Source organism: Triturus cristatus, chromosome 8 (assembly GCF_964204655.1).
Source record: "Triturus cristatus chromosome 8, aTriCri1.1, whole genome shotgun sequence".
NCBI lineage: Eukaryota > Metazoa > Chordata > Amphibia > Caudata > Salamandridae > Triturus > Triturus cristatus.
In genome coordinates, this window is record NC_140591.1 from 741,374,448 (window position 1) to 741,392,794 (window position 18,347).

At 39.1% G+C, this 18,347-nt stretch overlaps 1 protein-coding gene across 2 annotated transcripts in view; it reads right to left on the reverse strand.

The window, feature by feature from the left end:
- LOC146804999 (arylsulfatase H-like) overlaps positions 1–18,347 on the reverse strand; it is a 641,615-nt gene that overhangs the window by 513,226 nt on the left and 110,042 nt on the right. For both annotated transcript variants that reach the window (XM_085622143.1, XM_085622144.1), the window contains one exon: positions 14,974–15,114. In XM_085622143.1, the coding sequence (XP_085478269.1) occupies positions 14,974–15,114 (141 nt within the window). The remainder of the gene's footprint in view (positions 1–14,973; positions 15,115–18,347) is intronic.

Here is an 18,347-nt window from a genome sequence, read left to right on the forward strand (position 1 = left end):
CTCGAGCCAGCGTTAGGTTGAGGAAACCTTTATTCAGGGTAAACTGCCAATGTCACGGGAAGTCAATAAAAGAATAGTGGTGCCAGATTCACGACGCGTTTCGGGTTTATCCCTTCTTCTTGGTGAGACGCCACTGCAGCTACCCGCACCTGCATGCATTTAATCAATTTGCCCTCCAATGGGCCAATCAGGTAAATATACTCCTTCAGATGTATTCTGGGAAATGCAGTGCGGGTACATTTTCGTGCCTCAATGTTCATGCTGCAAATGATTCTTACATCTAGCCCTGGATGGGCCTCTCGTGGCAGCAGCAGAAGACAATCATTCCAATCACGCTGCTCCTAGGAACTTGGCAAAAACCAAGCCCCCAGTAACCCATTCAGCAGCATGAAATAATCCATTCACTGCGCCAAAATCCAACCACTTCTAAATTCAACCAGGCACTCTCCTTGCAGTACTCTAATCATTCAGTCAGTACACAAGTACTCATGCACTGAGCCAGGCCTTAGCACATGGACTGCTTCAAACGCCTATCCACTATGCATGCAGATCTCTAACCACCAAAACACTTGTCCTTCACACCTTAAATTCCCCAGTCAATATCTATACACTTCCAGCAAACACCCTGGCACTCCCCTTGCACTCCTCTGGTGACCCATAAAGCACCATGTACTAATCCATTCTCTGCACCAAAACCCAAACACTTATAAATTCACACAGGCACTCTCCTTGCAGTACTCTAATCATTCAGTCAGTACCCAAATACTCATGCAGTGACCCAGGCCTTAGCACCTGGACTGCTTCAAACCTCTATCCACTATGCATTAAGTCCTCTAACCACCTACACATTTGTCTTTCACACCTTCAATTCCCCAATCAGTATCCATACACTTACATACATATATTCAGCATCATGTACTAATCCATTCACTGCACCAAAACCCAAACAGTTATAAATTCACTGCGCCAAAAGCCAACCACTTATAAATTCCCCCAGGCACTCTCCTTGCAATAGTCTAATCATTCAGTCAGTTCCCAAGTACTCATGCACTGAGCCAGGCCTTAGCACATGGACTGCTTCAAACGCCTATCCACTATGCATGCAGTCCTCTAACCACCTACACACTCGTCTTTCACACCTTCAATTCCCCAGTCAGTATCCATACACTTCCAGGAAACCCCCTGCTACTCCTCTTGCACTCCTCTAGTGACCCATTCAGCACCATGTACTAATCCATTCACTGCGCCAAAAGCCAAACAGTTATGAATTCACCCAGGCACTCTCCTTGCAGTACTCTCTTCATTCAGTCAGTACACAAGTACTCATGCACTGAGCCAGGCCTTAGCACATGGACTGCTTCAAACGCCTATCCACTATGCATGCAGATCTCTAACCACCAAAACACTTGTCCTTCACACCTTAAATTCCCCAGTCAGTATCTATACACTTCCAGCAAACACCCTGGCACTCCCCTTGCACTCCTCTGGTGACCCATAAAGCACCATGTACTAATCCATTCTCTGCACCAAAACCCAAACACTTATAAATTCACCCAGGCACTCTCCTTGCAGTACTCTAATCATTCAGTCAGTACCCACATACTCATGCAGTGACCCATGCCTTAGCACCTGGACTGCTTCAAACCTCTATCCACTATGCATTAAGTCCTCTAACCACCTACACATTTGTCTTTCACACCTTCAATTCCCCAATCAGTATCCATACACTTACATACATATATTCAGCATCATGTACTAATACATTCACTGCACCAAAACCCAAACAGTTATAAATTCACTGCGCCAAAAGCCAACCACTTATAAATTCACCCAGGCACTCTCCTTGCAATAGTCTAATCATTCAGTCAGTTCCCAAGTTCTCATGCACTGAGCCAGGCCTTAGCACATGGACTGCTTCAAACGCCTATCCACTATGCATGCAGTCCTCTAACCACCTACACACTTGTCTTTCACACCTTCAATTCCCCAGTCAGTATCCATACACTTCCAGGAAACCCCCTGCTACTCCTCTTGCACTCCTCTAGTGACCCATTCAGCACCATGTACTAATCCATTCACTGCGCCAAAAGCCAAACAGTTATGAATTCACCCAGGCACTCTCCTTGCAGTACTCTAATCATTCAGTCAGTACCCAAGTACTCATGTACTGAGCCAGGCCTTAGCACATGGACTGCTTCAAACGCCTATCCTCTATGCATGCAGTCCTCTAACCACCTACACACTTCTTTTTCACACCTTCAATTCGCCAGTCAGTGTTCATACACTTCCAGCAAACACCCAGTCACTCCCCTTGCACTCCTCTAGTGACCCATTCAGCATCATGTACTAATTCATTCACAGCACCAAAACCCAAACACTTATAAATTCACCCAGGCACTCTCCTTGCAGTACTCTAATCATTCAGTCAGTACCCAAATACTCATGCAGTGACCCATGCCTTAGCACCTGGACTGCTTCAAACCTCTATCCACTATGCATTAAGTCCTCTAACCACCTACACATTTGTCTTTCACACCTTCAATTCCCCAATCAGTATCCATACACTAACATACATATATTCAGCATCATGTACTAATCCATTCACTGCACCAAAACCCAAACAGTTATAAATTCACTGCACCAAAAGCCAACCACTTATAAATTCACCCAGGCACTCTCCTTGCAATAGTCTAATCATTCAGTCAGTTCCCAAGTTCTCATGCACTGAGCCAGGCCTTAGCACATGGACTGCTTCAAACGCCTATCCACTATGCATGCAGTCCTCTAACCACCTACACACTCGTCTTTCACACCTTCAATTCCCCAGTCAGTATCCATACACTTCCAGGAAACCCCCTGCTACTCCTCTTGCACTCCTCTAGTGACCCATTCAGCACCATGTACTAATCCATTCACTGCGCCAAAAGCCAAACAGTTATGAATTCACCCAGGCACTCTCCTTGCAGTACTCTAATCATTCAGTCAGTACCCAAGTACTCATGCACTGAGCCAGGCCTTAGCACCTGAACTGCTTCAAACCCCTATCCACTATGCATGCAGTCCCCTAAGTAACCAACACACTTATAGTTCTGCACTTATACATTCAACAAAAAAACCAGTATTTCAGTTTCAATATTAAAAAAACAACTTATTTCCATTTTTATTAAAAATATTTAATGTAATTTAAAAAATAAAATATGTAAAAATAAACAGTAAAAAACTGTAGAAAATCAGTATCAAAAAAATACATATAACTATTATTACATTTAAAAATTATCATTTAAAAAACCTTCAAAATCCACTGAAAAAAACCATAGGTTTCAGACATGTTATAGTTAGAAATTAGTATTTAAAAAACCTTAGAAATTCACTGAAAAAAACCATAAGTTTCAGGGCTGTCATAGTTAGCTGGACATTTCACTTGTACAAAACCATTGAAATTCCTCCGTTATAGTTAGTTCTGCTAACTATAACTCGCGCGCCCACAATCCACTGCTGATGATGTCACATATTACATCATTCATGACATGGTCAGTGACATCACTGATGACATCACTGATGACATCTCAAATGTCATCACTGATGACATCATCCACATGACAATCAGATACACCTCATCATACACTAGTATAACCTTTCATATCTCACTGTAAAATAGAGTACTATATTTGCATCCATTGACACACCAATACAAGTTTCTAAAATCCCACTCAGTGATTCCTAGATCTACACACACATCTCATCACTTACCTATAGATGCACTCATACATGGTGTCAATGATGAATAAAACACTATCAAATATACTTATACACCTATATCGACATTACACACCAGCACACATCCTATTCACTTATGCAGTCATCCTACTCACTTATGTAAACAATGTGTCATACTTACATTTAGTCAGCTACACACTTATACAAACACCACTTCATTTATTGATATGGATAGTAACTCATACTTAGTGTGTTATAAAATCACTATTACAAGTATACAGTTATCCATACAGTCACTCATACAATCTCTGAGCCTTATGTATACTTATTTATATACAACAACTATCACATACACTGCCTTTTATTTTTCTAGTTTGTTGGACATTTACCATTGAGAGATATATTTGCTCATCACCACACTCATAAAGATATTCACTCACCCAAACAACTGTTATAACATGCAGTCTTAACCTCATATACCTACTGAATCAACTATTCAAACATCTTTGGGAAAATCACCGCCCCCCCACCGAACCACACACACAATCACTCTCCCATACAAATACTCAGTTAACTAATCAATAACTAATATAGACTTTCACGTAGCTAGTAACCAACTGGTGCAGCAGTTTACACAACAACTGACAAAGTGATGCAGATATTCACACAGTTTAGTCACTATCCAATATATTTAGTGAGACACTATAAATTAGTCAAGTAAACAGTCAATCACACTGCTACTAAATCCTCCATCCAGATATTTATATATCCACTCATTCTTCAATGTGGATTGCTATATATATAATACATATTTAAATAACGAACCAAACCACATTCACTGGATGATGTCATCAGTGATGTCATCAGTGATGTCATTTGAGATGTCATCAATGATGTCATCAGTGATGTCACTGACCATGTCATGAATGATGTAATATGTGACATCATCAGCAGTGGATTGAGGGCGCGCGAGTTATAGTTAGCAGAACTAACTATAACGGAGGAATTTCAATGGTTTTGTACGAGTGAAATGTACAGCTAACTATAACAGCCCTGAAACCTATGGTTTTTTTCAGTGAATTTCTAAGGTTTTTTAAATGCTAATTCCTAACTATAACATGTTTGAAACCTATGGTTTTTTCAGTGAATGTATATATATAGTAATGCATTTAGGTAGTACATACACAAACAATTGTTTCCGAGAGGTCAATATCAACTACGTTTACAACAAGGAACTATTGGAACAATCAAACGAATGAGGAATATCAAGGAAAATGTTTTATATACAGTGACACAGGCCAACTTTCACCTGGTCTAGCAGGGTTTATATCTTGTGGTACCAAATACCCATTAGGGTTCCATTAGGCATTTTGGCATATAGGTACCATAGGTAAAGTGGACGACATCTAGACACTATTTTTCTTTATAAGGCAATGACTTATCTTCATAAGACACGGGTGAGCAGGTTTAATCAATGTCTGCCAATGTTGCATAATACATATTGATTATGCAGTTGCACATTTTGTCGCTGCTATCTGTCTAATGTCACTCGTATACAAAGCGCATTGGTGCACATTTTCCCTCGTGTCCCTTGCTGTAAACCCATTGTGTTTATAAAACACATAAGATTTTAGCTTAATGGTGTTTTATACAAGATTTGATTTTTTAAGGCTGATGCCGTAAAAACATAGACCTATATTTTTATGCATTTAACTATATATTTATAGATTTGTTAGATATATTTTTGTCGGCATGCTCCCCTTTATTTCGGATGTATTTCTTATAGGCATTTTTTTACAGTTATTTATGTAAATATGCTATCATTATGGGCCATCATAATTTCATAAATGTTCAGTGTTTCAATCTCGCATTATGCAGTTACATGTATTGCACAACACTATGTTTTGAGATGTTTTCTATGTCTACTTGCCTTCCTGGGCACGTGATATTGCACTAGCACTTTAAAAATCAGGCTTCCCCCAACAGTGTCATGTATATATATATACATATATATATATATATATACATATATGTCAGTGAAATCATGAGTACATGAGCATTCAGGATGAGAGGTAAAAAGTGTTTTATTAAAGGCACTCTAGCCCTGCTTTAGCTCTCACCCTGAGTGCGCATGTACTCATGTTTTCACGGAGTTCTACGTTGGTCTTTTATACCGGTAATGAGCCCAGCACCATGTGACACACCTGAGCGTCAACACGTCGAAAGAGGACTCTAGCACGTCATATACACACACACACACACATATATATATATGTCTATATATGGACACCAGTTGCAATTTCCCAATAGAAATTAGACACCGACACAGGGGCTAGACTTTAGAGTTTATTTGTTTTTATTCTTTCGCTGTAACACGTTTCGGCATCTCTGCCTTGCTCACACAACGAGCATTACTACTTTTCCAAATTAAAATACCGGAACTACCGATCACATGGTTTCCTATCACAACAACCATCAAAAACATACTCAACAAACATCCGATGTCAGAGAGATTATTACAATCAATAAATCTCCTGCATGCTCAATATGAAAATCATTTTTGTTAAAACATTCACAAATATATCTAATTAACATTTGACAATTACAATCTTCTGGTGTTTGCCACACATTTCTTGACAAATGTACACAATAATATAATGAGGGTAGAGATTAGCAAAATTCATTATATAATCTTGTGTGAACCAACATAATACTTCGTTTTCTCAGGATATCAATGAAAAAGTACAAGTGCAATAAATATACCTGAAGTGCAAATCAGATGACTCATGGATATTCTTTCAAATTCAGAATTCCACAGGGTAAAATACCCTATAATACACAAGTGTACAGTGCAGAAAACTCGGTCAATTCCTATGCTCTCTCCAGAGCAGAGGAACCACCTACCGGAAATCGTTATATCACTCTAAATGCCAAAGCAAAATTCATATAAGGAACACAAAGTAAAGGAAAGACTGAAACACTACCTCTAACCGTGTTTTTCCATCCAGAAACTCTGGAGAAATCCCTGAGGCAGGATAAAAGATATGCAAGTGCATAATATCACCTACTCACATCGAGCTATGGAATAAAGTGCAAGTGCATTATGTGCAAAAATGAAAACTGACCACTGTTCGTTGGTGTCCGATGTGCTGTAACACCACGACATAATTTGACATCTTTCCAAAATTGGTAAATATGCAAAAGCTATACTTGTCCCTCAACAGTGGACAACTAAAGTACACATGCACGATATCCATTGACACTCATATATATATATATATATATATATATATATATATATATATATATATATATATATATATATTACCTACTGGCGATAGCCAGTAGGTAGTTATAGTTAGGACCACGTTTCCATAGGAAAACCTCAACATTCTATTTTGAATAACTTTGGCGCCGGTCGACGAATCCTCGCGAATTTCTCAAAATAGGTGGGGCGCTACGCTCCGCTCCTACCCTGAAAGTCTCGGGGGGATTCGTCAAGCGGGGGCTGAGATAAAAGGGGGGTCCCAAAACGCGTTTTTCCCATGCATTTTTCCATAGGACCTTTAGAACGAGCTACAGCCCGAATGGCTGAACAGAATTACTCAAAATTTGGCAGAGAGGTAGTCCCTAGGTCAAGGAAGTGCCTTTTGTAGGTTTGGTGTAAATCTGTTCAGTAGATTCTGAGAAAATAGCCTTTAAATCAATATATATATCTGAGCCAGCTTACGGTACGCTTACCGTACGCTTACGGTAAGCGTACGGTGGCGTGCGCGAGCGCGATTCTGATTGGCTCTTAGATCTTAGTAAACATTCGAATCGGCCGAAACCAGGAAGCGGCGGCCGCCATTTTGTCTCTCGCACTGAGAGAGATTTTTAAAATCGGAAGCCCAAAAACATGTAAAGGGGCTGTTTTGACAACTCCCTCCCACATAGTCATGTTGAGGGAGTCCCCAAACATCCCCCAAGTGCAAAAACGGTTTTATTTTTTTTTCGGCAATTTCGCGGGGTACGCTTACCGTACGCTTACGGTAAGCGTACGGTAAAAAAATAAAAATAAAAAAAACACTATCCACACTTACCCCACCCCCTGTGCTTTTGGTGGCCGAAGGCCACCAAATGTGCTGGGCTTATTACAATGGAAAAAAACACTATCCACACTTACCCCACCCCCTGTGCTTTTGGTGGCCGTAGGCCACCAAATGTACAGGGCTTATTATAAGGGAAAAAAACTTAGCATTTAAAAAACCGTACTAATTCACTGAAAAAACCATAGGTTTCACACACGTTATAGTTAGGAATTAGCATTTAAAAAACCTTGCAAATTCACTGAAAAAACCATAGGTTTCACACATGTTATAGTTAGTGGAAATTTTACTGATAAAAAACCAATGAAATTGCCCCGTTATAGTTAGCGCAGGCAACTATAACTCACGCGACCGCAATCCTCTGCTGATGACATATGTGTCTTTATGAAAAAAAAATATTTGTAATATATGTATAGCTAAAAATGTATGGAAGAAGACATGGGCAAATAAGTGTCTAAATACAGTATTAGCATCAGCAGAGGATTGTGGTCGCGTGAGTTATAGTTGCCTGCGCTAACTATAACGGGGCAATTTCATTGGTTTTTTATCAGTAAAATTTCCACTAACTATAACATGTGTGAAACCTATGGTTTTTTCAGTGAATATATATATATATATATTCACTTAAAAAACCATAGGTTTCACACATGTTATAGTTAGCTGTACATTTCACTCGTAAAAAACCAATGAAATTCCACGTTATAGTTAGATCAGGTAACTATAACTTGCGTGCCCACAATAAACTGCTGATGACGTCACATATTACATCACTCATGACATGGTCAGTGACATCACTCTTCACATCAATGATGACATCTGAAATGACACATTGTGGATTGCGGTCGAGCAAGTTATAGTTACCTGATCTAACTATAACGTGGAATTTCATTGGTTTTTTTACGAGTGAAATGTACAGCTAACTATAACATGTGTGAAACCTATGGTTTTTTAAGTGAAATTGCAAGGTTTTTTAAATGCTAATTCCTAACTATAACATGTGTGAAACCTATGGTTTTTTCAGTGAATTTGTACGGTTTTATAATGCTAAGTTATGTATTTATTTTTTATTTTTTTTTCTGGTTTTTCACCTTGCGCACACCCTGCGCGCACGTTGCGCAGTTCATACCGTGCGCGCCTCGCCTTTTTTTACACAGTAACAATTTTTTTTTCTCCCTTGCGGGTCCTTCAATTTATTTAATAAATGTGATTGGTATTTCTTTTTTTTTTTTTATTATTTTTTTTGCCGTGCGCGTACGGTAAGCTTACCGTACGCGCACTCCGCGATTTTTTTTTAAAATTATTAAATGTATTTTTCGTACTTTTTGGTCCTTCGTGGACTCCCTGACAAACGCTAGGGGGTCTGCAACTCTCTTCGTTGCCCCCTTTTCACGTTATCCACCTTTGTTTTTCAGTGCGAGAGACAGAAAATAGCGGCCGACACTTTCTGATTTCGACCGATTCGAATGTTTACAGTCATGTGACCACCAATCAGAATTGAGCTCGCGCACGGCACCGTACGCGTACGGTAAGCTTACCGTAAGCGCACGGAGCGTGCTTACAGATATATATATTGATTTAAATGCTATTTTTCTCAGGACCTACTGAACAGATTTACACCAGACCTGCAAAAGGCACATCTCTGACCTGAGGACTACCTCTCTGCCAAATTTCAAGTAATTCTCTTCAGCCATTCGGGCTGTAGCTCGGACTAAAGGTCCTATGGGAAAATGCATGGGGAAAATGCGTTTTGGGACCCCCCTTTTTTCTCGGCCCCCGCTTGACGAATTCCCCCGAGACATTCAGGGTAGGAGCGGAGCGGAGCGCCCCACCTATTTTAAAAATTTCGCGAGGATTCGTCAACCGGCGCCAAAGTTATTTCAAATAGAATGTTGCGGATTTCCTATGGAAACACGGTCCTAACTATAACTATCTACTGGCGACCGCCAGTAGATAATATATATATATATATATATATATATATATATATATATATATATATATATATATATATATATATATATATATATATATATATATATATATATATATATATATATATATATATATATATATATATATATATATATATATTTATATATATATATATATATATTTATATATTTATATATATATATCCAAGAAACAGTGTGCCCATGCACAGAAGCGCACTCGAGCCAGCGTTAGGTTGAGGAAACCTTTATTCAGGGTAAACTGCCAATGTCACGGGAAGTCAATAAAAGAATAGTGGCGCCAGATTCACGACGCGTTTCGGGTTTATCCCTTCTTCTTGGTGAGACGCCACTGCAGCTACCCGCACCTGCATGCATTTAATCAATTTGCCCTCCAATGGGCCAATCAGGTAAGTATACTTCTTCAGATGTATTCTGGGAAATGCAGTGCGGGTAAATTTTCGTGCCTCAATGTTCATGCTGCAAATGATTCTTACATCTAGCCCTGGATGGGCCTCTCGTGGCAGCAGCAGAAGACAATCATTCCAATCACGCTGCTCCTAGGAACTTGGCAAATACCAAGCCCCCTGGCCCCCTACAATCAACGGGGTGGTGCACTTCTCGCGGCTGGGCGGCCGCGCTAAATATCCAAGAAACAGTGTGCCCATGCACAGAAGCGCACTCGAGCCAGCGTTAGGTTGAGGAAACCTTTATTCAGGGTAAACTGCCAATGTCACGGGAAGTCAATAAAAGAATAGTGGCGCCAGATTCACGACTCGTTTCGGGTTTATCCCTTCTCTTGGTGAGACGCCACTGCAGCTACCCGCACCTGCATGCATTTAATCAATTTGCCCTCCAATGGGCCAATCAGGTAAGTATACTTCTTCAGATGTATTCTGGGAAATTCAGTGCGGGTAAATATATATAGATAGATAGATAGATAGATAGATAGATAGATAGATAGATAGATAGATAGATAGATAGATAGATAGATAGATAGATAGATAGATAGATAGATAGATAGATAGATAGATAGATAGATAGATAGATAGATAGATAGATAGATAGATAGATAGATAGATAGATAGATAGATAGATAGATAGATAGATAGATAGATATAGATATAGATATAGATAGATGTATATAGATATAGAAACACATAAAAGAAAGCCATATTTGAACATTTTCAGTAAATGTATTTGTCACAAACATTTGCTGCTATGTATTGAAAGGTAGATGCATGTAATAAAGTAAGGTGTGGTGTCTAGTTTTTTTGTGTGCGTGTTGGCTTCCAGGCAACAACCAACAGCTTTGGTGATGAGGCACATGATGCCATCCAGCCTCTTCTAGAGAAAGCAGTATGCAATATGACAAATGCCATAGTCTATAGTGCACTTGTAATAGGGAGAATGGGACATCTGTCATGTTTGTGAGGTAGTTTCCCGTCCTCCAAACTCCGAGTAGGACCAATGTTCTGTTCCTCTGAAGCATGCTGGCAGCTGTGATATGTCACTACCACACAAAAAGGTCATGGGGATGGCAATTATTCACCTTCTTCCACTACTTGTCTAGTGAAACCAGAACCTAGGCCCCTCTTCTCTCCGATGGTTGATTTACTTGATGAAGGTTTTTTATCTTTGTTCAGGCACTAGCAGTACTCTAAATTAACTTGTTAATAGAATTAAAGAATGGCAGCATGTAATTTACTGACAGTAGAAGCATGGATTACTTAGTCAAAGTTACTGGGAGTCAAACTAATCACGTGCTGTTCACTGTGGCAAGTGTGCATTTACCTCGGTCCCATTGGATCACGATTGTGGTCCCTGAAAATGTCTTCGGGAGTTTTCTAAACTTTGTGTTTGCAAAAATATAAAACATATCTCCATAAATGGGTTACATTTCTTCAGGCAACAGTCAAAATGCTAGATCAACCAAACTTGCATAGCATGCCAGAAGGACGTGTGGCAGGAGAAAACAGGATGTATTGAGGCTGGTCAAGATAGGCACCCCATATTTGTCATTAAATCCTATTTTTCTGTGCTCAAGTTTGAACAAACACATACCCCTTGGTGGAGGATGTGAGCTATCACCGCAGTTAAAAACACGATGCAGCTCAAGCTATGTTCAGACCAACAAAATGGGATATGGACTGATCCTACTGGCGTCTCACCACTTAACGAAGGATGTTCCAAAATGAAATGCGAAAATGCACATCCCAGACATACAGGAAGCATACACCCTTCAATTAAGCAATGGAAGGGCAGAGAGTAACAACCTTGAAACGTCTGAGATGTAGGTACGTGTTTAGCTGCTAAAGCTCTATAGCAATGGTTCTATACCTGTAGGCTCTGGGGGTCCATGAGGCCTACTCAGTGGGTCCGTGACTGGTTTACAAAATTAAATAATATTAAAATTTATAAATAAAAAAATGCATGTTCAAATAAAGAATCCAAATTAAAAAAAGGAAAATCGAAAATGTGAAAACTTTTTCTATATGTAATTGTGAATTAAACAAAATATTTGAGCATTTGTTTGGTAAATAGTTTCTTTAGCATTTTTTTGTATTGTTTTGAGGTTCAAATCAGAAATTGCTTAGACTGAGATCCCCCGTTTCCAATAATGACTCACTGGGAGACCCCAGATTCCAGTAAAAATCCAGTGGGGGTGCACAGATGTAAAAACATTGAGAAATGCTGCTTTGGGGTAAAGTAACATGGAAAAGTAAATATTTATACTTTTAATAATAATCTTAAGGTTGCACCAGCGCAATTCCAGTGTACTATTAACTCTTTGCAGATGTGGACACCAGCACAACTTAAAATGTTTCTAAAAAATATGGCAGCCAGAATAAACTACACTTGCGACATTACACACTGTTTGATGCTAGAAACATATAAGCCTTATTCTGACAGTATATCTTTTAAACAGAGTTAAGAATATTTGAAGTTATCTTTGGAACATAGAGCCAGGCCATTTTTACTCATGTAAAGATTGGGCATTTTACCTCTAAATAATTTTAAAAAGCACTGGTCTGGTAAAGGAAATAAGACCAGAATGTTTAAACTCTGTAATGGCGGGACTCAAGATATTAAGCATGTTCTTTTTGTTTGTCCCGGTATGCTGGTGAAGAAACTAGAAATTGTTTTCTAAAACCTTTGTGTCTTAAATATAACATATTCAAAACCAACAAACTGATTGCCCTAGTAAAGTCACCTCCAGACAAATTTGTTATAATCACAAACATTTTTAAAATAGTTTTTGCCTGGAGTTTTCAATCTTTTCAGTACGAGGGCCACATCTCATCGTATATTTACAAATATTTGCGGGCCAAAAAAAATCAGTTTTATAAATGAACAAGTAAAATTGAAATGAATGAATACGTTATACTTGGATCATTTTTGTAATCAGCATGATTTTATTCAGAACAAAAGAGTAATGTGGCAATTACAAGGAAACAATGCCGTGCTTAAACTGAGAAATGATATATAATGAGTAAAAATGTCAAACATTAGCAAATGCTCTGACAAAATAATCAATTACTTAATTGTAGATAAGAAAAGCAGGCTATTAATTTTTTAATTAAAGTTAAGCACTTAAATTCTGAAATGGCAGTATGGCGCTGTATCTAAAACAAAGTATTACTATTATTGCCCAGTGCATCACTCCCTTGCATGAGTATTGTAACTGAAGTACCTAATTTGGAAGGGCACTGTCAATGGTACATCAAGTCATCTGTATTCTTTTCTAATGGCGGTAAGTCCCTTTTTAATGTGAACTCATTAGGAAAGTCCTCTTATTTAACCAACAGTACTATGCATGGTAGGAAATTTAGGATGCACGGCTAATGACAGAAACATAACTGTATACCTTCTCACAGTTTCTGGGTCCAGGGATCGGTGCATTCCCCTGCCTAGGACCCTGTCCTTCTGTTATTGCCACAACTAGCCAAGCCAGGGACAGGTGGAGGAGGAGGAAGTCTTGATCCGGGATGCACCCTCCCAGTGACAGATAAGGCAGCAGCCAGCTGAGGCATGCGCCATGTCCCATTCACATGGCCGTGTACACAGCCAGTGTGCGTGTCATGTAGCTTGTTGCTTTGGGCTGGATAAAATCTTGTAGTAGGCCAGATGAGGCTCGCGGTCCACAGTTTGGAGACCCCTAACATATTAATTGTCAGGTTTGTATTGATACTATCAGGCAATTTTTTTTCTTTTAACCCCTTTGCCGCAGGGGTAATTCCTCAGCGGCGCGGGGGTGGGTGGTGGCGCTGTGCTCGTGACAAGCCCAGCTCGTCATGAGGCACAGTGGAGCTGTGCTCATGACGAGCTGGGCTCGTCACAACTCCGCCCACTAATTGATTCTCCCGCACAGGGGGGGAATCAATTACGCGTGGGAGTGGCGCGACCGTTATGACGAGCCCAGCTCATCATGAGCACAGCTCCACTGTGCCTCATGATGAGCTGGGCTCGTCATGAGCACACAAGGGGTTAATTGTAATTATTTATAAGTGTAAATATTTTTAATCTCTGATCAGATCCATATCACTAAATTTGATTGTTTTGATTTGATTTGATTTGGTATAGCAACAAGTCCTGGAGTTCTGTTTAGAGTTTTTCGTTTCTTTCCATTATGGGGATTTACTATGGGTTTGGGTTAAACCAAATGAAGTAAAAATACAAGTGTAAACATAATTTCAATTTTGGGTGCAACAAAACTCTCGAATTGGTTGTTCAGTATCCTTTGGGTGTTTGATTGAGGTGTAGTTTGGAAGTGCAGAGAAGAGTGAGAGAAGCATTAAAAATGTTTGTGAGTAACTCGAAGTTTAAGAACAGATTGGTGTTCTCCACATTTGAATGTATTCCACTAATCGCTTGTCTGACACTTCCTGGCTTTGACTTCTACTTGTCTACATGTGACTGATGAATGAGAAAGTTAAGCATATGCTGTGTCAAGTTCTTCACTTCCAGATCACAATGAGATGTTTGTGGCTTTGCAAATCGAAACAAAATTGCACTTTGCCCTCTATGCATATCTACGTTGCAACAGTTCAAATAAATATATAGCACACCTGAACATTAAGTGGCTTGAGAGATACAATATGTACGTAATTACAGTGTGACAAAACATAACAAAAGCAATTTTGATGCATAATAGTGATTTGTGAAATGGAATATATATGTTTCTGCTCATGACATAACAATAACATAGCATGGTTTACCTTATTGTGTCATTTCCATAGCAGCCCACATCACCAATCCCAAGGTCATCTGCCAGAAATAGCAATATATTGGGCCTGTTGATTTGCGATTCAGTTGACTCACTTGTGAGCACCAGCAGCACGCAGACATAGCGGGGAAGCCTAGAGAAGATACGACAATGAGTAAAATCCTTTAGAACACATACTAGCAGCCAGGGCGTTGTGTGGGATGAAAAAAACAGGGGGTCTCTCGTAGGGGCATGGCTGAGGTAATTAAGGGCTTGGCTTAAAACACTTAAGCTAAAAATCTGTACTTAGTGTATTGTGCCGCCTCACTGGTATTTTGCTGTTTCTGTCCATACATCCACATATATATATATTCAGTGAAAAAACCATAGGTTTCACACATGTTATAGTTAGCTGGACATTTTACTCGTAAAAAACCAATGAAATTCCCCCGTTATAGTTAGTTCAGCTAACTATAACTCGCGCGCCCGCAATGCACTGCTGATGACGTCACATATTACATCACTCATGACATGGTCAGTGACATCACTCATGACATCACTGATGACATCTCAAATGACATCACTGATGACATCACTGATGACATCATCCAGTGAATGTGTGTTTTTCTGAAAATTAAATATGTTTTATATATGTATATCTCAAGGTTGATAGAAGAATAAATGGGTATATTACTGTCTAAATGGATGATTTCTTTTTGAAAAATTGATTGTGTAACTGACTGATTAAGTGTATCATAGTGAATACATGGCTTAGTGAGTAATATTTAAATATGTAAATATCTGTATCATTTTTTCACTTTGTGTATAAGTGGCTGCATGGGTTGGTGAGTAGCTACATGGGTGTCTATATAGGTTATTAGTTGGTTTTTTGAGTATTAGTCTGAGTGTCTGCATGGTTCGGTGGGGGGTATGATGTAGTGCATAGGTGCATGAATGAGTGACTCACTGTTTGTATGTGTTGAACAGAGCATGTGTGCAGGACTGCATGGGTGGATGAGTGTGTGTATGGGTGTGTTAGTGAGTGAATGACTGTCTCAATAGTGTCTTTATGAGTAACTACATATGTTTAAAACTAGTATATGTGACTATTGGTTTATATATGTGAGTATATGTGAGAGTGAGAGATTGAAAGAGTTCCTGTATGAATAAGTATGTATTTCTATAAGTGATTGTTTAAAAGACTAAGTATGTGTAAGTTTCCGTAGAAGTAAGTGTGGTGGTGTGTGTATAACTGTATATGCAAGTAAATGTATGTTTGATTCTTTATTAGCATGAGTGACTATGTGTGTGAGTAGCTCTATGGATGAGTGGCATTGTGTAACAGGATGTATAGGTGTATGAGTACATATGATAAGTGAGTACATGTATGAGTGACTGTATAGGACTGTTGGTGAATGAGTGGATGTGTATGTGGATCTTAGAATTACTGAAGAGGTTGTTGTAACTGTTATTGGTATGTCCATTGTTTTGAAAATTTTAGTCTCTATTTTTGAATGCGTGTATCAAAGGTTATATTAGGGGAAGAGGAGGTCTGCCACTCTATCACAAGGATGATGTCATCAGTGATGTCATCAGTGATGTCATTTGAGATGTCATCAGTGATGTCATGAGTGATGTCACTGACCATGTCATGAGTGATGTAATATGTGACGTCATCAGCAGTGCATTGCGGGCGCGCGAGTTATAGTTAGCTGAACTAACTATAACGGGGGAATTTCATTGGTTTTTTACGAGTAAAATGTCCAGCTAACTATAACATGTGTGAAACCTATGGTTTTTTCACTGAATTTCTAAGGTTTTTTAAATGCTAATTCCTAACTATAACGTGTGTGAAACCTATGGTTTTTTCACTGAATTTCTAAGGTTTTTTAAATGCTAATTCCTAACTATAACGTGTGTGAAACCCATGTTTTTTTCAGTGAATTTGCAAGGTTTTTTAAATGCTAATTGTTTTTTTTTTCTTCTATTTTTTTTAACATATTTTTATTTTATTTTTCTTACCTTTTATAAAGACTATGGTTAAATTTTTAAAATTCTTTAATATGTTTTTTTTTTAATATATTTTTTAAAATAAACATTTAAAATTTATTTGCAGTATTTTTGTTATTTTTTTTTATTATTTTTTTAGTACGCGTACCGTAAGCAGACATTAAATGGATTGGTCAGAGAGGGTTAAAGTGGCACCAATTGATGCCATTGGTGAAATCCTTCATGCAAATCCAACACCCTGACCTCATAATAGTGCACTGTGGTGGCAATGACCTAGGCACTTTGACTGGGGTAGGTCTGGAAATGCTTATGAAGGACACCTTTGCACAACTGTTTTCACTTTTCCCTAAAACTGCCTTTGTGTTTTCCAACATATGCCAAAGGCAAAAATGGAACTGGTCCAATCATTTCTGTCCGCAGATTGACAAAGCAAGAAAGCACGTCAACAAATCTGTTTCTGCTTTCCTCCGTGACTATGGTATGGGTGCCATTTACCACAACAACTTGCGTTATGACATGCAAGACATTTATAGAGGAGATGGTGTGCACTTCAATGATGAAGGGAACAGAGTCTTCCTCTTGAACCTTAGACTCTGCATCGGTACTTACTTGTAGGTACCACTAAAAAATCATTTCATAAACACAACGGCTCTTTTTAGAGCCCCCTAATATCTAAACACTTAAATCTGAATTTCATTTATTTTTTTTATTTTTTTTCTACCGTACGCTTACCGTAAGCTTACCGTACGCGTACCCCGTGATTTTTTTAAAAATCAATAAATGTTTTCTTTGTACTTTTCAGTCCTTCTTTGACCCCCTCACAAATGTAAGGGGGTCTGTAACTCTCCTCATTGCCCCCTTTTCTTGTTTTCACTCTTTTTTTTCTGAGTGAAACACACAAAATGGCGGCCGCCGCTTCCTGGTTTCGGCCTTTTCGAATGTTTACTAAGATCTAACAGCCAATCAGAATCGCGCTCGCGCACGCCACCGTACGCGTACCGTAAGCTTACGGTAAGCGTACGGTAAGCGTACCGTAAGCGGGCTCAGATATATATATTGATTTAAAGGCTATTTTCTCAGAATCTACTGAACAGATTTACACCAAACCTACAAAAGGCACTTCCTTGACATAGGGACTACCTCTCTGCCAAATTTCTAGTAATTCTGTTCAGCCGTTCGGGCTGTAGCTCGTTCTAAAGGTCCTATGGAAAAATGCATGGGAAAAACGCGTTTTGGGACCCCCCTTTTATCTCAGCCCCCGCTTGACGTATCCCCCCGAGACTTTCAGGGTAGGAGCGGAGCGTAGCGCCCCACCTATTTTGAGAAATTCGCGAGGATTCATCGACCGGCGCCAAAGTTATTCAAAATAGAATGTTG